The sequence below is a fragment of the Wyeomyia smithii genome, chromosome 3 (assembly GCF_029784165.1).
Source record: "Wyeomyia smithii strain HCP4-BCI-WySm-NY-G18 chromosome 3, ASM2978416v1, whole genome shotgun sequence".
Taxonomy (NCBI): Eukaryota; Metazoa; Arthropoda; class Insecta; order Diptera; family Culicidae; genus Wyeomyia; species Wyeomyia smithii.
Window position 1 is genome coordinate 249,691,499 of NC_073696.1, and position 20,291 is coordinate 249,711,789.

Here is a 20,291-nt window from a genome sequence, read left to right on the forward strand (position 1 = left end):
CACAACAGAGATGCATACAGCGGGAAAGGGTGGATTCACGTACCAACCAAACCATATCGGGCTGCGCTTTTGCTGCTCGAGATTTTCCGATGCCGGCAGCCGGCAGCATCAAGCGGATGACCCACGGCGCAAAGCAAGATCAAAGCTCAATGCACAAGATATGAATTTTTCATGCCACGTAGGGGCATCCGCCTCTGAAGAGCAATTGCATCAGCCAGCCAGTTGTGATCTTGGGGATGGACAGATCAGCACTCTCACCGTATCGCTTCGGGTCCGCCGGGATGGCGATGGATAAAGGTGTAATCGTTTATTTTTTTTTATAAATCCCCTTCCTCCTAACCGGCGGCTTATACTGCTATACGAAGTTCGATTTCAACATTTTCGATCCAATAGTATCGCAATTTCACATGCATCATGATTGATTCGACGCAATAACGAAGCTTGCAATGGTTGAAACGTGCTTGGCTAGAAGTGTGAATATTTTCACCCCCCAAACATATCGGGTGGCAGCATCCGCAAACGCAAACACAAGCAACACAAACCGAAGGCGTGAAATGGTTTGCTGATCTGTCGAGATAGGCTTGCAAACGCTCAATCGCAGTCTCCAAAGTGCAACCACCTACATTCGCTAGAAGATACACATAGTGAGTTCTGTCCAGTCATCCAGTCCAGATTGATAAGCTTCGAGTAAACACACAAAGCGGTTTCATCAGTGCTTACTCACAATAATCACAGCCAAACATTACACTTGAAACCCGTGACAGCGACAAACTATCAAAAGGCAAACAAATGTGTAATGAATCGGTTAGGGGGGATCCTTTTATCAATGCATCATGTCTCTGAAATGACTATATAGCTTTCGAATGCTACCAAATACTCGATTAGTGTTCGATTGGGGATCGACGGGACAATTCCTAGCAAGTGTGCGCCTCGCTCGTGGCCAGATGGCGCTGAAGACGATATTAGTTGCGGTGATAGTAGGTGTTGTCCGCTGTCCGGATGTGGTTTTCGGTCTTCACCGGGAGGATGTGAAAAGTGCTCTACTTCAAGTGGTCGGTCACAGCCGCATTCCGGAGTTGCTGGAAGGCGCGCTCGGTGAACGGCAGCAGCAGCAGCAGCAGAGGAATTCGACGAAATGTGATTTACAACTGCAAGCCGCTGTTGACAGTATGATGAATTACAGCACTGGTTTATGGGCTCTGCCAAGTAAGTGTGACAGCCAGGCTGGAACGCGGCAGCTATTTTTAAGTGGGATACTTTACAGCATTGAACGGATTATGGTGTAGTTGAAAGTGATGAGACATGTTATTATAGTAAAAGATTTCTTTTTTTTTCTCAATATAAAAGTGTTTGACGCCTGGGGAAAGATTCCTTCCGGCATACTGCAGGGGAATTTCTACGAGCTTGGCAGTTATGAGGAGTGTCAAAAGTTCACCCACTACGATAGGAAACTGGAAGCCGAAGGTCAAATGCAAGGCCGCTATTGTCAGCTCTCTGTCCCATTACAAATGAAACCATTAGGCCGCCAAGAGACTGAGGAGGGAATAGATTTTAATGTTCGCGGGCTCCCTACTGGATCACGGTAAGTGACAAATACCGACAGCATGGACCATTAATCAAGGGAATCCAAATTACTATTGCAGACAGCTGGGGCTAACGATTGGCACTTGCTTCCCCGACAGCTGTGATGCTAATCAATTGAATGCATTATTGAACGGTACATTCTCAACGCTGTTTAATTCATCGAGTGCCCATTTTACATGTGAATCGCATTTGGCTGCAATTGGGGCCAAGGAAATCGTGGCCATGTGAGTATTCTGAGTATATAATCATTTTTGAAACATCTGTTCATATGTTGGAAGATTCAATATTAAAATTTACTAGAGAATAACACACAGAAGAACAAAGAAAGGAACCTTTATTGCTACGTTATTCATGAAAACATTGAAACTATCGGAAAAATGAATCGTTAAAAACAGAAAAAATAAACAAAAGAAAATATTAACAACAGCTTGAGAGAACATGGAAATAGAACAGCAAAATTAACATCGAAACAGCGTAAAATCAGAGGAAAAGGAGTAATATAGAAAAAAGGAAAATATGAAAAGACAAGTGAGAAGGAAGAATTTCATTTTGAATCGCGACTAATTTTAGATAGCCCTTATGCAAAAATAGTGTTGACGAACCAACAAAAAACACGGGTCCGACTAGTTTCGATGAAACTCTATCTCTGCAATTTTGAGAAAGCTCTTTGGGTGACCAGTTCCAAAATAGGGTGAACAGAAGAAAATGACTTTGTTGAATATATTTTATTTTCACAAATTTATAGCTTTCTAAATACAAAAACATTGAATATTTTTGAAATATTATCCATATAGGGTAAGGAACGGCTTAAGCAGTGGTGCCTATTTTAATCAGTCGAATAAAACAGGCCTCAAACTCTTGAATTTTAATCAATATCGACGATTCCAATAATGGAATTAAAAACTTTGATTGCCTAGCTGTCTTACGAATATAAGAAATACCGTTAATCACAAAGAAATCTGCGAACAAACAGCATTTGAAACAAATCGACCTATATTGCAGCCATTCAGGAGCCACTTCGGGAGCTGAAAAAAACCTTGCAAAACTAGAGAACAGATTGATAAATGTACTTCTGTTTGAATTTCATCCAACACATTTCGAGTGTTTCGTCAATACACAGGCGGTTCCAAAAGCTGCTTAAAATACGTTCCCTACCCTATAAAGTCAAGGTGATCTGAAATGAAGCCAAGAGATCTTTTTTTATGTTTGCCCCAAGCAGGGATCGTATAACTACTCAGAGCTGTGCAAAAAATCTTCGTGCGTCTCGCAGATTTTTGTGCACGTCTCCAATATTTGGAAGGAGTAAGAGACGAAGGAGAGAGAGATTTTATACTTGAGAGCCAGAGATCGGGTGCTACTCATTTTTTTGCGTGCAAAGCACACGCCGTTGGGAGACTGCACAATAATTTCTAAAGAGACGAGTAAGAGCAGTTCGGATTGCACTGTACATTCGGCTCCAAAGAGACAAGTAAGTGCAGTTCGCATGTCACAGCACTCTTTATCCGTCTCTTTCCGGAGATGTCTCTGTGCAATTATGTGCAATCAAAGCGTTCGAAACTTGCTACGAATGTTACATTAAAATCTGTGTAGGGGGATGAGGGGCATAATGAGCACACGGGGTGAAATGGGCACCCCTCTTATATGCGAAACTACGCATTTTTTAATACAATATGGTATGTGGAACTACAGTATATTTTGATGTAGAACAAAAGTGATTTGTCTGTTTAAAACATGGAAATATACTGAAAACATCAACTTGGTTCCCGGATGTTGGAAAAATTATTATTATTGCGCACTACAAAATAAGCTTCTACGGTCGTTTAAATGGCTCAATCAAGTATGTAGACACATCAATATGACGTATGGGTCGTACCCCAAATTTCACCATCATTGACGTTTTGATTTTAAGCTATAATTAGTGTTAAAAACTCATATTAACTTTAACTAATTCGATAGGAGCGAAATGGTCACCTATAGTTGGGGTGAAATAAGACAAGTTGTGTTGTCACATAAATTTACCTGAATTTAACTCAGTAGACTTGTGAGACTTGTTCTGTTTCCATAGTCAGTGTTTGTTTACAGTGATGGTGCGAACATATATTAGAAAATCTTTGAAGCTGAATCGGTCAGAAAAAGGGACTGCAGGCAGGATCGGCCACCATAAGGCGCGACGGGACATTTACGAAACAAGCCGCCAAGTATCATTGCATCTCGCGACAAACGTTGGCCCATTAGTTGTACTTCTACACAGATATGTTCTATAAAAGTGCTCATTATGCCCCAGTGGGAAGCTCATTGTGCCCCACACACCGACTGATTGCTAGTTTTATAAGCATGAATCTAATTTGTGTTTTTCACCATTATACGATAAACTTTTCAATTTGTGAATAGTGTACCTTTAATTATAAATAGTTGATTCAAGTTTTGCACTGAAGACAGCCCTTAAATTTTTGTCGTTTTCCATGCTTAAATCAGCAACCGAATTAGGAGCCCATTATGCCCCTATTCCCCCTACGAGTCAGCAGGAAGCCGCAAACGGGCAAAATTTTCACATAGCACAGGCATAATCAGGGTTGCCACTCACATTTTTAAATACATTTAACTACTGCACAAGAATTGTAAAGCTAGCTTAATTTTGTTGGTTTCGTTGGAAAGTCGAGAAAGTCCGTAATCAATGATATCTTTAAAACGTCGAATTATAGAGAATAAGAAGCACCTAGAAAAGAAACAATTTCCTCTCTTGAATATGTGATAAACATGGGTTTTGTTGTTAACTAAATTAAATTTTAAAGTCCACTGTACAAGATGTTCTTTGACGCCTCTTTATGTTTAGGTGCTAGTTAACTTTAAAAGCATTAAGCTGTGCCTTCATTTAGTGCTGTAAGATCAATTTTCTTCAATCTGTTGTTCAACATAGAAGCATACCTTTCAAAACAATAATATGCATAGTACGGTTCATTTTTCACTTATTGAAAAGGTGTGATCCGCATCCTCATACAACACAGTTAATCGTTAAGCGTGAAAATGTCGAAAAATAAAATCTGTATAACTACAGATTAATCTGAATTTGTGGCATCACTGGCTGTGATCAAAAACTCTTTCAACAAAGAGGCACACACAGCCCAAGAAATTTTCTGAGGTAGAAACTACCGTGACTGCGGGTAATTCTGCGCAGCACATTTTCCGCACACTCATCTTAAAAAACTATTTTTCAACAGTAAATTTTACTAAAACACAGTTGGGTTGTGTGCTTTACCATGTGCATAGCATAGTCTGCTATGATAGTACAGAGATTATGTATGTTTTAGTAAAATTTACTGTAGCAAGCAGTTTTATAAGCTGAGTACGCGGGAAAATGTGCTGCGCAGAATTACCCGCAGTCACGGTACGTCTTTCTGCACTATACTGGGATAAATTCTGTGAGGTCTCCTGAACGACACGAAAGGGATCCGAACTGCTTTTACTCGTCTCTTTGGAAATTGATGTGCAGTCTCCCAACATCGTGCATTCACTCGTAAAAAAAAAATGAGTAGCACCCGATCCCTGAGTAAGAGACATCTCCGGAAAGAGACGGATAAAGTGTGTTGTGACATGCTACCTGCACTTACTTGTCTCTTTGGAGCCGAATGTACAGTGCAATCCGAACTGCTCTTACTCGTCTCTTTAGAAATTTATGTGCAGTCTCCCAACGGCGTGTGCTTTGCACGCAAAAAAAATGAGTAGCACCCGATCCCTGGCCCCAAGAATGGTGAGCAAATGGAAAGGGCCTTTTTTATGGAAAACATCCAGAATTTCGAACATTTTTAAGATTTTTACGATTTCTGGATTACAAATTGTTTGTCTTTACAAGTTCTAACAGTCGTCCGAAGACAGTTTTGATGTGAAAATTTAAATGAAAAAGTGAGAGTAAAAAAGATGATTTTGGGCTTTTTTTTCCAGAAATCAGGAGTCACCATCTTGAACTTCAAAATGTCATCTGGAGTTTGAATTCCGGTTTCTGGGCATCATTATAATACCGGAATTATTTATATTGGGTGGTTTATGGATAGTTTTGGTTTGTTTCCGGAATCTGGAAGCCGCCATCTTGAGCTTCAAAATGGTATTTGGAGTTTATTTCTTGTTTTTTGGGTATCATGTTCAAAATATCGATATTGGTTGTTATTTGGTCATTTTATGCTGTTTTTCAGTAACTGATCGTTCAAACTATAAATTTCAAAATAGCATCTATAGTCGATTCCCACCCTCTGAATGTCATTTTGGTTTCAAAGATACCCTTATAAGATGGTATATCGCCTTCTGTTTAGCTCTGACTGGTCGAAATCTGTTTTCCAAACAATTTAAAACATTTTTTACGATTTTCAGTAGTACAAAAGTAAGCATTATAAAGTTACAATTTTCCGTATTTCGGTGAACGCTCAGTTAATTAAGATATTTCATAGTTTTGCAAATATTTGTGAATTTTTCCGAATTTTTTCATTCTTTCACATTCACTGTGTTGATTTTTTGTGGAAGGATAAAATTTCTGTTGTTCTGTCCTTTGCAGTGCCGTTTTAACTGTAGTGTTCTTTCTTTTTTAGAAGTTTTAAACTTTTTTCTGATTTCTCCATGACCAAACAATGTTTTGCAAACTTCTCATAGTTTTCATATGAGGGATGAGATTTACAAAATATGATATTCGCGACGAAAAGTTAGAAAAGCGGTTATATAAAAAAAAAGCAAAGAACAATATTCATTAACCAATTAAAAACAGAATCAAAGCTATGGGGCAAATAAAAAAATTCAAAACAACAAGGAAAATAAATCGAGTAACAAATTAAAGAATTTGAAAGCATATAGACAGAGAAAACATGAGTAAAAATTGAGAAAATACAGAAGAAAATAAAAGTTATAAAAAATGAACATACAAGTATTAGATAATACTGCTCGACAAGAACAAAAAATGGCCCAGAGCTCAAACTGGAAAGAAAAGAAGATTATAGCTTTTTAATCGTTTTTGGAAATTTTAGTGCATTGGCGAGTTAGAAAGTGCGTCAAAAAGCCGTAATTGCACGCCTGATTCGTCGGGTTGTCTCTGGAGATTTTATGCATTTCCGACTTGGCTATGAGCACCAAAGTGTATAGCAACGGTTAAAAATCTATAACACAAAATATACAAAAACTATAACGACAAAATAAAAAAGAGCATTCCAAAAGCTCAAACTGGAAAAAAGAAAGATTATAGCTATACAACCATTCCTATGAATTTTTGTGTCAGTACCCATTACCAAAACGCGTCAACTTAGGTGAGAGTGTCGCATAGAAATTGCTCGCCGGGTTCGTCGCTTTAACGTTATGTCCTCAAGGAAACTCGTTTAAGTCTTTGGAAAAACTTTGAAAATTCACAGAATGGTTGAATAGTTATAATCTTTCATTTTTTCTTCAATTTGAGTTCAAGCAAAATTTGCTCAAACTGAAAATGAATAAAAGAATACAGCTGTTCAACCATTCCTGTGAATTTTGATGCCCTTAGCCGGCTCGAAATTGCGTAAAGTCTTCAGAGATTTGAATGAGGTTGTCCCGTATGCACTCGTTTCGCCCCAGATAATAACTGGTGTGTAGAAGATTATCTTTCACTGTGGAAACAACTGCTTTAACACTGGTGAGCAAAACGACGCACGTGCTTGAGGAGAGAAGCGAATCGTATGTATCTGAGGAGTTTGAAAAAAATCACCGTGGTGGAATCTGAAATATCTCTCCTTATCGATGATAAATTGAGGTGAGCTTTTTCACACGAGAGCGCATTACGCACAATTACTACACAACACAGATCACTGCAGTGCTTTCAAAGTAAGCCTCTTGAGGGCGCCCCATGCGGCAAAGAATGTGTTAACCGTCAATGATGAGTAATATTCATACTAATATTTATTGATTTTTAAATGTTACTGTTTTGTTTTAACCTCTAATTCTGAAAAGTTATGTAATGTTTGATCTCTAATGGCGGATTGATTAACAAAAACAAGTTGATAAAATCTATATCACATGGACGGCGTCGTTCGAGTAGTGCCTGCTTCTCACTGAAAAATGAAAAACTTATGCTTAGTTCAGTTCACTTGTGTCATCGCCAATTGTCTCAGAAGTTTAAACAGCGGTACAATTCTGTGTTTTCTCTTTAGAGTGATTCACCACTTTTGTTACGCTCGGATTCGGTGTAAGGAGCAAGTAAGTTTTTTTTTATGCGAGCGGAAGAAGCGCAGCTCAAAGCAGAAGAAAAAAATGTGGTGCAAAAAGTTGCTACATACCGCAAGTGCGCGGTGAATTTCACATATTGAGGAGAATAACAAGCCAGCCCGTATGCAAATAAAGAAGCGACGAATCTGGAAAGCAATGACTCTGCGGTTTTTTGACGCACTCCTGAACTCGCTAAAGGCATTAAATTTAAATAACATGGTAAAAAAGCTATAATCTTTCGTATTTTAAGTATGAGCTCCAGGGCAAAACCAATGTAATCAGAAAAAAAATAGATCCGCTATAGAATAAGAAGAAACACAATGCAATTGGGAATCGAAACCGTGAAAAACTACACATATAGAGAAACACGAAAACATAGAAATTGAAATTAAGATACGACAGAGAATCATAAATAAATATGAATAGAATAAATGAAAAATTAGTACGAAAAGTGCGAGATAAAAATTATGCAAAAAAAGACAGAAGAGGTAATACAGGTAGAAGAAGCAGAGTGAAAACGAAAGAACAGATACAAAACTGATTATTCAGTTTCAGAGTGATCAAAGAAAGAGCAATAATTTATTAGAGAATCTGCGAAAAAATGAACAGAGAAAAAATGCTATACACTACCCGCCATAAGTTTGGAATCGCTTCACTGAGTATTGCAACACCCTCCGAAAATAAGTGATATGAACAACCTAGAAAGTTGTGGTTTCCAGCAAATTTATTCAGAATGTCAAAGGCTACTGGTCTGGTGCCCAATTAAGTGTGAAATTTTACCGCTTTGTGGCGCTCGTGGGCACACAATTTGTCGTATTTTGAATTTACCCAATCTCCCGTGGGGAGCAGCGTAGACGCAAGGTTACAGAGTCCGCTTTGTCAAGCGGATGGTCGTGGGTTCGAATCTTAGTAGAATCAGGCCATTCGATGTCAAAAAGGACTTTAAGTATGAGTTTATTCTCAGGCTCCCCACCACTTACCCTTCCTTTACGCTGAATTCTATAATACCTTTGCGTGACTTACTCTTAACAAAAATAAGTCCCTCTTATCAATAAAACTGGTCAGAAGGACGTACGACGAAACTTCTCCAAGGAATTATAATTGGCGATATTTGGCAAGAGGAAGGAGGCTCGGTATAGAAGAACAGTAAGCGTGTAAACGAGGGGAAGTAAATTACACTCAAGCACTGAACAAAAATAATAATAAGCGTGCCACTTCTCAATAGCGGTATTGCTAAAAATAGAAGTGCGGGATACAGCAGACACCCGGGCATATCTCACAATAGATCAACGATTCTGGTCGCAGTGAGGAAGTCTATACAGGAAAAAAAAAACCCAATCTCACGATTCCGACCTGATAGAAAGTTGCGGTGTTTAGCAGGCTTCTGCATGGTAGACATTTTTGTACTGAATTACCTAGCTATGCGTCACTAGTGTTTATGCAGTTCTTGTGACATCAGTTGTGGTCAAGCATGTCGAAACACAGATATAACGCAGCATGTATGTTCCAAAATATTCCATCGAGGCTATTGCATTACAATTCGGTGCCAATACAAATCATGATACAAATCACGACTGAAACACGACTTCGTGTATACATTTTGGGTGTCTGATGGGGCTAACACGCGCTTTCTCGAACGCGCCATGTACTAAAGTCAGAACTACTTGGCTTGTATGTAAGAAGACGGTGTTGCGTGGTCGGTCTTTAGCTTGCAGCGGAATGTAATACGAAATCTCCTTCATGATGTGTTTGTGAGTGGAGCGATTGCAATGGAATATAGAAAGGTCTAGAGAAGATTTGAATCACAGGTTTAAAGGGCTTTTTTGTTAACAGTAATGACGTAGAACTCCAAAAACATTGTGGAAAAAACAATGTTCGGAAGATTGTTTCAAGATTTTTTCACATGTTTTGAAAGTCTTAAGCTGGAAATGCCTTCCTGCGCCATTAAACAATGCGGACTACCATTTCAAATGGTATTTGCTCGTTGACCGAGATCTACGTCTTAACCCAAAAGCATGTTTTTTGTCTTTTTTTATAGTAATACAGACAAATGTCTTCTCCTCACCTGTATATTTCTCATTAGAGCGGTGGGGTCTTTGGTGGATTAAAGGACGGTGTTTTTGACATGGTGGTTATGTCAACTAAGAAACATTTTAACTTCGTGGGTATTGCTGAACGATGAACGACACCGGTGACATAATTTTAGTCTCTATGTCTTCAGATGGTTAAATTTACGCCTTAAATGGAATGTAGAAATAATTCAATAGATGGAAATAATATCCTTAGTTAATTCCGACCCTGTATCTCCATGTTCAATCGATTTAGTGGATTTTTTTTATAAGAATACGTATTGCATGTCTACCACTACTGTGTTCATGTCGAGAAATTCAAGTTTTCCAAAGTTTTGTAAGAACTGGATTGTATCTCTGCAAGTAAAAATCTCTGGTCAAAACAACACCTATAACTAATTTAGTGAAAACAATGTCTTCAAGAATGTGTATCATACACGCTTTGTCACAGAGGTTTATTAGTATTTATTATGAGTTTCGCATTATACTGTCCGCCAATTACAAGCCCTTGACCTCCTGAGCAACTTTGCTTAAAATCGCAACTCTCTGAATGGTGGGATTCTTGAGCTAAATCAAGTTCTAAACACTCGAAACTGCTAATGCTATGCTATTAAAATTCACAGGAATGGTTAAAAAGCTATAATCTTGCTAAGCCGGCGGTTTCGAGTGTCAGGGTGGCACTCTTTTTCCGCATTTGTCTACCAGGGTAATCGAAGAAACAGAGAATTAACAAATTTTTGAAGATTCACAATTAAAAAAAAAATAAAAAAATGACGGCTGTAAAATCACAATAAATGAAATCAAGAAGGAAAACTACAACAGGAGAGTCGATAAACTTGAAATCAGCGGTTAAGAACAATACAAAATTCAAATTTGAATTATAAAATATATAATTTAAATTATAATGATTATGACACAGCTCGACAATAGATGAGCTGAGAAATCTTGAATTAAACAAACCTATGAAAAATACTAAATGTTAGGTATATAGATCAGCTCAATCTGAGCGCCCCCCGTGCAGCATAAATTCTCATGGTTTTTATTGATTCTCTCTTTGCTCACTGCACGGGGGAACTAGTAGTTGTGATAAGGCATATCAGTACAGATTTCGTTTTCTGATCTACTCTCATCTTCCCGCTTACGATCAGTAGCAATAAAATTATTCGATCGGTCGGTCACCGTATTGTTTTTTCTCCACCGTAATAAGGACTTTTGTTCACTCTAATAAAATTTGCCTTTTGATACCGACCGCGTGTGCACTTTATTCCCACTGGATTGCAGTGGAAGAAATCAAACAGCCAGAGGAACATACTAAGGTATTCAAAGTGTCGAGTCAAGGGTCCGAACATTGGTGTCGTGACCAGGATTGTTGGCCACGGGTGTGTGAAATTTTACTTGGATACCGCATTCACATTTAGCGTGAATAGATTTTCGCCATCTTTATCGCGCGCGCGTTGGTTGTCGCCATCGTTAATTTGCTGCACTGCTATTGTTCTCGCGAGAACGCACATGTGGTTTTTTTCTTGCTGGACTGTGATATTGGAATCAATTGGATACGATTTTTGATTGCGACTTATACGGACGGTATAAATCATTCTGCGGAACCAAAACGGCTCACACGGACGATCACAATACGTGTAGGTGGAACGGACCGACTGATGATCACTGGGGTGACGGATTCGAGCAAGAATTTCGTGCGACAGTGGAACCTAAACGGTGGTTTCACAATATTTAAAGTATACTCGTTTCCGGAGGCGCGTACTTTTCTACAACCATTTCGACTTTTGGGCTGTCTTTCGATCAAGCTGAATGCAGCTTTCCGGTGATGTTCACAACCTTATCGGAAAAATTGGAGATTGTTCCTGTTGGCAGTTTTAATAAATACAAGGCCTATTCATTTAGGCTCTCAGGTGAGCCTCTCTCCAATTAACTATCAGTTGACTTTGTGGTTCTGTGCGTGCTTCGAATTTCTTTCTACAGTTTTCGTCGACGGATGCTGGCAGGATGACGAAGAAGCTTAAGCTGAAGCTGCATGTGCGCGACAACATTGTCGATTTTCTTTTACGAACGGAACGGTTCCTGAAGCAATACGACCCGGCCAATCACGCTCTCCAGGTCCAATCCAGAATCGACAAACTCGACGAAAAATGGGACGAATTCGAAGAGGCTCAAACGCAAATAGAGGAGATGGAGGAACATGTAGAAAAGGTGAATGAACACAAGCACACTCGGGCCCAGTTTGAGGAGTTGTACTTCAAGGTAAGGGCAGAGTTGAAAGCGAAATTGCCATCCACCACTCCCATTACTCCCCCCACCCCCTCTGGAACCTCACGCACAGAGGCATGTGGCAATATTCAATTACCCAAAATAAATCTGCCAGAATTCAATGGGGAATTCGACAAATGGTTGCCATTTTATGACACATTTAAATCGCTGATCCATGGCAATCCGGATCTGAGCGCGATACAACGTTTTCATTATTTACGAGCGTCTCTAAAGGGTGAGGCGTTAAAGGTCGTTGATGCATTCCCAATGAGCGAAGCGAGCTATGGGGTTGCCTGGTCTGCGTTGACCAAACGTTATTCGAATGTGTACTTGCAGAAAAAGCGACACGTAAACGCTTTGCTACAGTACCCGAAGTTGAAAAAGATGACTGCGAGTGGAATCCATGACGTCATCGATTGCTTCGATCGACATCTGAAAATTTTGGATTTATTAGGAGAAGCAACAACGGGTTGGGGAGCGATACTGACGCAGCTATTAGTATCGAAGCTGGACGATGCCACGCAGAAGGAATGGGAGGAGTTTGCCGTGAAAAGGGAAGAGCCTGCCTATCTACACGTGATGGAGTTCTTAGAGGGTCAAACCCGGATTCTGGATGCGATTGCAGTCGACCAGTCCTCCGAAAACCAGCGTGCCCCACCACTCTCTATGTCCACTCCGTTTAAGAAACCAGCACCGAAGTTGTCAGTCCACGCAGCGTCGGAAGGCTACTCGCCAAAATGTGTCTCTTGCAGCGGTCCTCATTACTTAAGTAATTGTCCACAGTTCGTGAAGATGCCTTTGGATAAGCGGTTCCAGGTCGTCAATTCGAAAAAACTATGTAGCAACTGTCTCCGACGTGATCACTACAGTCGAGACTGCAATTCCAAGTACCGTTGCCGTACGTGTCGCAAGAAGCATCACACTCTACTTCATCCTGGGCCATCAGCATCTGGTTCTGGTTCTGCGGCTGATGCTCAGGTCTCTGATCAATCTCAATCAGGTAGTTCTGTTTCCTCCACGACTACGACAGCTACAGTGGAAATTCCTCGGCAGTCTCTTCAAAGCTCGGTGGCTACAATCTACGCGGCCAATATTTCAGCAGATTCGAGGGAGGCGCACATATTTTTGTCGACGGTTTTGGTATCGGTGAAGGATCGCAATGGGCGGTTGCATACAGCGAGAGCGCTACTGGACAGCGGATCGCAAGCAAATCTTATCTCGGAGAGGCTGTGCCAGCTTCTGAAGCTACCTAGAAACGGAGTCAATATCCCAATTTCTGGTGTCGGCAGTGCGCGGGTTCAGATAAACGGTTCTGTGTCTGCCACGATCGGTTCTCGAATTTTGGATTATTCGGTACCGATGGACTTCCTGGTCATCAAGAAGGTTACGGAGGACCAACCGTCAACAACAATTCCAATCGGTAATTGGAAACTTCCATCTGACATGGCGTTGGCGGATCCTGGTTTTAACAAGCGAGCATCGATCGATCTTCTCCTGGATTTGGAGTACTTCTACGAATTCTTGCTCTTGAATAGTGGTCGAGTGCGAATTCAGCGCATCGGCGAAGGACTTCCACTCTTTGTTAACACCGTTTTCGGGTGGATTGCAGCCGGCAAGGCCGACTTGGGAAGCCTGAACCCTGTTCCGTGTTGCCACGCGACGATCAACACAAGCACCTTGGAAGAGAAAATCGAGCGGTTTTGGACGATTGAAGAGCTACAAGATGTGCCGAAGCTGACACAGGAAGAGCAAGACTGCGAGGAGCATTTTCAAAATACTTTCTCCCGTGATTCGACTGGGCGATATGTGGTGCGTCTGCCAAAGCGAATTGGTTTCGAGCAAATGATCGGCGAATCGAAGGACATGGCCTTGCGGAGACTACTGCAGCTTGAACGGCGATTCGAGAAGGACTCGAAGCTTCGAAAGCGATACAACGAAGCAATACAAGCGTACTTGGATCAAAATCATATGGCAATCGTTCCAGAGAAGGAATTGAAGCGCGATAAACGGATTGCCTGCTATCTGCCTCATCATCCGGTCTTCAAGGAATCAAGCTCGACGACGAAGATTCGACCGGTATTCGACGGTTCAGCCAAGACGACATCAAACCGCTCACTGAATGATGCCCTCATGACGGGTCCGGTGATCCAAGACTCACTCTTCGATCTGCTTCTTCGGTTCCGCAAGCATTTGGTGGCTCTAGTTGCTGACATCGAGAAGATGTACCTGCGGGTGATAATACACCCCGATGACACCCCTTTGCTCCGGATCTTGTGGAGGTTCTCTCCAACGGAACCAATTTCGACGTATGAGATGTCCAGGGTCACTTTCGGGTTAGCGCCATCGTCGTTCCTCGCCACACGGTGTTTACAGCAACTGGCGCATGATGAAGGTGATCAATTTCCACGAGCGAAGACGGCGCTAGTTTTCGATTTTTACGTCGACGATTGTATCGGTGGGGCGGAATCGGAAGAAGAGGCTATCTTGCTGCGGCAAGAATTGGTACAGCTGTTGTCAAAAGGTGGCTTCAGACTGCACAAATGGGTATCGAACTCGAAAGCAGTATTGTCAGAATTAACTTCCGATGAATTGGGAACATCGTTTACTTTGAGTTTCGACCAGGAGCGTGTGAAAACGCTAGGAATTAGCTGGCAGCCAGGGCCAGATCTGCTAAGCATCGATGTATCAGGTCTCACTGTAAGCGGACAGTGGACTAGGCGCAAGGTGTACTCCGTCATTGCTCAATTATTCGATCCTACCGGTCTCACTGCTCCTGTTATTGCCTGGGCTAAGATTCGAATGCAACTACTCTGGGTGGCTACTCAGGGTTGGGATGATCCGTTATCACCGGATTTGGAGAAGCAGTGGGCAGATTTCTACCAACAACTTCCGTCACTCGCCAACGTCAAGGTGGATCGACACGCATTCACCGATCATCCAGTACTGACAGAGTTCCATGTGTTCTCCGACGCATCCGAGGCAGCCTACGGAGCATGCATCGATGGCCGTTCGATTAGCATGTCCGGGCAGATTAAGGTCGAATTACTAGCAGCAAAATCTCGTCCTGCAAGCCTGAAGAAGGCCACACTCGCGAGGTTAGAGCTATGCGGTGCCCATATTGCTGCCAAACTATATCGTGCGACCGTGCACGCACTCAAGATGGAGGAGATCGAGGCTCGTTTCTGGTCAGATTCGACTATCGTACTATCGTGGCTGAAGCTGCCACCATACGGAGATTACGAAGAGACACCAGTGGAATCACGTGAAAGGGACAGAGAATCCAGCCGATCTCGTGTCGCGAGGAGTTATGCCAAAGGACCTAGCAGAGCTACCACATTGGTTTCATGGTCCACACTGGTTATCGCTTCTTGATCAACATTGGAATACCCGGGAACATTTGGAATACGAGCAGCCTGCGGAAGAATTGCTGGAGAAGAAGAAGAACGTGCTCGTGGTAACGGAGCACGGTCAACTGCATCACTGTTGGATCGATATTCGTGTTATTGGAGGATGTTGCGGATTACGGCATACTGCGTGAGATTCGTACGAAGTTGTCAACGTCGCAGATCGCTCCTCGCAACCCCGATGCTTAACGTCAAGAACTTACAAGAGGCTAAGTATGCATTGGTGCGAGGTATTCAACGGGAGTCATTCGCTGTGGAGATAAAGGCGCTTGTTAATCATCGTGCTGTTCCTGCTAGTTCGTCGTTGAAGTTACTCAACCCGTTCCTAGACCAGCACGGCATACTTCGAGTTGGTGGCCGGCTCAATCCTGCCGAAGAATCGTACGCTGTTCGACACCCCATGATTATCCCTGGGAATCACTCTTTTTCGCGACAAGTGGCAGTCGCATATCACGAAATCTCGCTTCATTCTGGTCCTCGTATGACGCTCGCTCAAATCCGGCAAGAGTTCTGGCCCATAAACGGCAAGGCATTGGCAACCTACACGTTCCGACATTGTATTCGCTGTTTTCGAGCTAAACCTGTCCCCGTCTCGCAACCTCCTGGCCAATACCCAAAATCCCGTACAACTCCCTCTCGAGTTTTCACTGTCACTGGTGTGGATTACTGCGGTCTGGTCTTTTTGAAGCCCGTTCACCGAAAGGCTGCAGCTCAGAAGGCATACATCGTCGTTTTCGTGAGTTTTAGCACTAAGGCGGTCCACCTCGAACTGGTAGGGGACCTCACTACCGCTGCTTTCCTGTCTGCTTTGCGACGCTTCGTGTCTCGTCGAGGTTTACCTGCTGAGATTCATTCGGACAATGGTCTCAACTTCCAAGGCGCCAGCAACTATCTTCGAGAGCTCTACGATCTACTACGTGACCCAGTCGCGACGGCAAAAATCGCTACTGAAGCTACCCAGCGTGGCATCAGCTGGAAGTTTATCCCACCACGAGCACCCAATTTCGGCGACCTCTGGGAGGCGGCCGTAAAATCCGCAAAGACATCACTAATCCGAGTCCTGGGTCAACGACAGCTCTCTTTCGAAGACATGACGACGGTCCTCACTCAGATCGAAGCGGGTATGAACTCGCGCCCTCTCACCCCACTGTCAGAAGATCCGGGTGAATTGACGTGCTTACTCCTGGTCATTTTCTGATGGGCACATCCCTGCTGGCAATTCCCGACCCGGACTACACGGATGTCCCCACAAATCGGCTGCAACACTACCAGCAACTACAGCAGCTGGTTCAGCAACATTGGAAACGGTGGAAGCGGGAGTATATCTCGCAGCTCCATAACCAGAACCAACGATTTCTTCGTGCCACACCGCTCAAAGTGGGCCAAATGGTGGTCCTCAAGGAAGACGGAAGCGCAGCTATCGAATGGCCGCTAGCTCGCATCATCGAAATCTACCCTGGCCCCGACGGCGTAGTGAGGGTAGTGAAGGTACGAACGCCGACTGGAGCAGTCTACAAGCGGCAGGCTGCGCGTGTCTGTTTGCTACCATTCGAGAAAGTAGAAACCACGCAGTCGACGATCTCCGCCGACCCTCATCCTCCGAATCCAACCCCGAAGGACGACCTGTAACTTCGAAGAGCAACTGAAAGTTATTTATAAGTTAGATTAAGTTTTTTCGCATTGGTAAACCTAAATAGAATTTAGGTGGCCGGCAGGTTAGGTATATAGATCAGCTCAATCTGAGCGCCCCCCGTGCAGCATAAATTCTCATGGTTTTTATTGATTCTCTCTTTGCTCACTGCACGGGGGAACTAGTAGTTGTGATAAGGCATATCAGTACAGATTTCGTTTTCTGATCTACTCTCATCTTCCCGCTTACGATCAGTAGCAATAAAATTATTCGATCGGTCGGTCACCGTATTGTTTTTTCTCCACCGTAATAAGGACTTTTGTTCACTCTAATAAAATTTGCCTTTTGATACCGACCGCGTGTGCACTTTATTCCCACTGGATTGCAGTGGAAGAAATCAAACAGCCAGAGGAACATACTAAGGTATTCAAAGTGTCGAGTGAAGGGTCCGAACACTAAATAAAAAGAGCAAAATAAAAAAATTCAAAAACATAAAAAGATATTGAAAAGATAAAGTATTAAGCTTTGTGTATTTTCCTTTCTTTTTCAGTATAATTTTCAGTCTTATAGTGGGCCTTCTTGTGGTCAGCACCGTCTACGAAGTGTACACAATGTTGTCCGGTCACCGGGAGCCGTGCCGAACACTGCTGATATTTTCGCTTTACTCCAACGGGGTCAAGCTTTTCCAGATGGTTCCCCGCCCGAGTGCCGATGGCAGTCAAAAATCCAACGCCATCGATTGCCTCAATGGAATCCGTGTGATCTCGATGGTTTGGATCATCTTCAGTCACAACTACATGATGCTGACAATGTCTCCACTAAACAACATGTTAGCTATGTATGATGTAAGTTTGACACAGAAAAAACTGCAGCTTTCCGATTTGATGGTGTCTTTTTTATAGTGGGTGACTTCGTACCACAGTATGCTTGTACTAGCATCCACCGTTTCGGTGGATTCATTTTTCCTACTTAGTGGATTACTCGTTAGCTGGAGCATTCTACGGGAGTTGGACAAAAATCGCAGGCTCAATCTACCGTTAATGTATCTTCATCGGTATCTTCGTTTGACGGCGGCTTATGCGGCACTAATTTTATTTTCTGTTAGTTTGATGAAATATTGTGGCTCGGGACCGTTCTGGAACGGCATTGTGACCCTGATGAGTGGTTCGTGCGAAACTTACTGGTGGTCTGCTCTGCTGTACGTTCAAAATTATGTCAATCCGAAGAAAATCTGCCTGGGCCACACGTGGTATCTTTCGGTGGATATGCAACTTTACATCCTCTCACCGTTGATTGTTTATCCTCTGTGGCGGTGGGGACGAAAATTTCTGATCGCAATTGGATGTTTAATTCTAGTGTCGATGGGTAGTGTGATGGCAATATTTTTGATTGAAAACATCCGATTAGCATTCGTAGCAGCCGGTACAGGAGGGGCTGATCGGATGAGTCTTACTTACTACCCCACGCACACTCGAATGGGAGCTTGGCTGATCGGGGTCATTCTTGGTTATGTGCTGCATGCGACGAAGGATCGGCAGGTGGAAATGTCCCGGAGAACGGTAGCCCTCGGGTGGATTTTATCACTGGGTGTAATGTTGGCAATCATATTTGGAGATTATCCTCTGCAGCAGCCTGACACCTACATGAACCATTCGTTGGTTGTGGACGCTTTCTACGAGTCCACGAATCGAGTGGTGTGGGCAAGCTGTCTTGGTTGGATTGTGTTTGCCTGTGTTAACGGGTACGGAGGACCTGTGAACACTTTGCTTAGTCTGTCGATTTGGCAGCCCCTCGGGAGGCTGTCGTATAGCATGTACTTATTGCATTTGCCACTACAGGCGATGCTGACTGGGATGGTGAAAAATTCCGTTCACTTCGGGGATGTAGATGCGGTGCACAAATTTTGGGGAGATTTTGGCCTTACGGTTACCCTTGCCGTGGTGTGGAGTTTGCTGTTCGAATCACCGATTGTCGGATTGGAGAAGATTCTCTTCGGGTCCCGTAAGTTGGCCTAGCTTTGGTAGAAATAGCAATAATTGAATTGTTCTGTTTTTCAGTGAGAAAATCCGGTGAATCAAAAAAATCAGTGGCAGATGACAAATCTTCGGATGTTGCGACCGATTCAACGGCAAGTTTACCTCAGAAGCAAACAGTATGACACTAATCTTATGAAATGTAATAAACGTTGTAATGTTCATCGAAAAAGTTTTTTCTTCGTATAAACTAGCGGAATCAGTAGAATAAATTCAAGAGAAAAATATCGGTCCCATGCGACTTTCGACACCTTTAAACTCGACTTCTCAGTTTCCCGATAGGATTTAGCGCAAATCCATCACCAGTCATTCGGCACAAGAGTGGCTCTCTGTGTCTAGAAGTCTCCTCCTGGCAATGAATGAACGGGATTCAATGAGCCGCGAATGTAATTTTCGTGTGCTCCATGTTTCGCTTAGGGATTTGCATTCCCAGCCGTTGAGTGCGGCGGCTCATCGGATGGAGCGCTCGCTTTTCCCGTCAAACGAAAGCAGAATAGGCAACAGATTGATAGTGAATTATATTTAAATCAATTTCCTACTTTCACCCCACTGGATCTGTTAGAAGTGGGTTTGTGATTTTCTTTCTTCTATGCTATACAGTATGACAGGTTTCCTTCTTCCTCGTTGGTGAAGGGCTGAGATGGATGGATTGGATTTCGATGCGTCGATTGATTTAGATTGAAAAATTGTACTCAAATTGAGTGTGGTGTGACGGAGGCTGTGCGGAGGCTGATTGTTCTGCGGGTGATAGCTAGATGTGAATTGAAGTCGGCAGGAAACCAAACAGAAAGACGGGCCTTTTCGGGGTCGTTCGGCGTGTTCAGTGCAACACGACTCTTACCGTAAGAAAACTCCTTATCTGCAGAGACTTGAAACAAGCCATTAAATCACGCCTAGGCGAAAACCATTCAAACTAATTTCCCATTATTCTAATTGTACACTTCACTCAATGTCTCAGCGGAAGGAATGCGCCGTTCTGTGCTAGAAATTCCTAAAAAAAACGGAAAAAGCAGCAAAAGTCAGCGCTAATGCATTTCAGCCACGGTGATGCGCCACGCCACCCAAAGAACAGCCGGCAGTTGGGCGGCTGAGACGAATT

The 20,291-nt window shown here is 42.7% G+C and overlaps 1 protein-coding gene across 1 annotated transcript; it reads left to right on the forward strand.

Annotated features, from left to right (window-relative positions):
- Positions 1-871: 871 nt before the first annotated feature.
- Positions 872-19,358, forward strand: LOC129731625 (nose resistant to fluoxetine protein 6-like). The gene is made up of 6 exons (XM_055691754.1): positions 872-1,206; positions 1,348-1,582; positions 1,644-1,808; positions 17,710-18,004; positions 18,062-19,160; positions 19,217-19,358. Exons 1-6 carry the CDS (start codon positions 945-947, stop codon positions 19,315-19,317), a joined length of 2,157 nt encoding a protein of 718 aa, XP_055547729.1. The 5' UTR covers positions 872-944; the 3' UTR covers positions 19,318-19,358.
- The last annotated feature ends 933 nt before the right edge of the window (positions 19,359-20,291 follow it).

Excerpts from the sequence above, each read along its gene's own strand:
- LOC129731625 (XM_055691754.1), top strand. The coding sequence starts at position 945 with ATGGCGCTGAAGACGATATTAGTTGCGGTGATAGTAGGTGTTGTCCGC. Across the intron at positions 1,809-17,709 it reads GCCAAGGAAATCGTGGCCAT|TATAATTTTCAGTCTTATAG; the intron begins GTGAGTATTCTG and ends TTTCTTTTTCAG. Across the intron at positions 19,161-19,216 it reads GAAGATTCTCTTCGGGTCCC|TGAGAAAATCCGGTGAATCA; the intron begins GTAAGTTGGCCT and ends TCTGTTTTTCAG.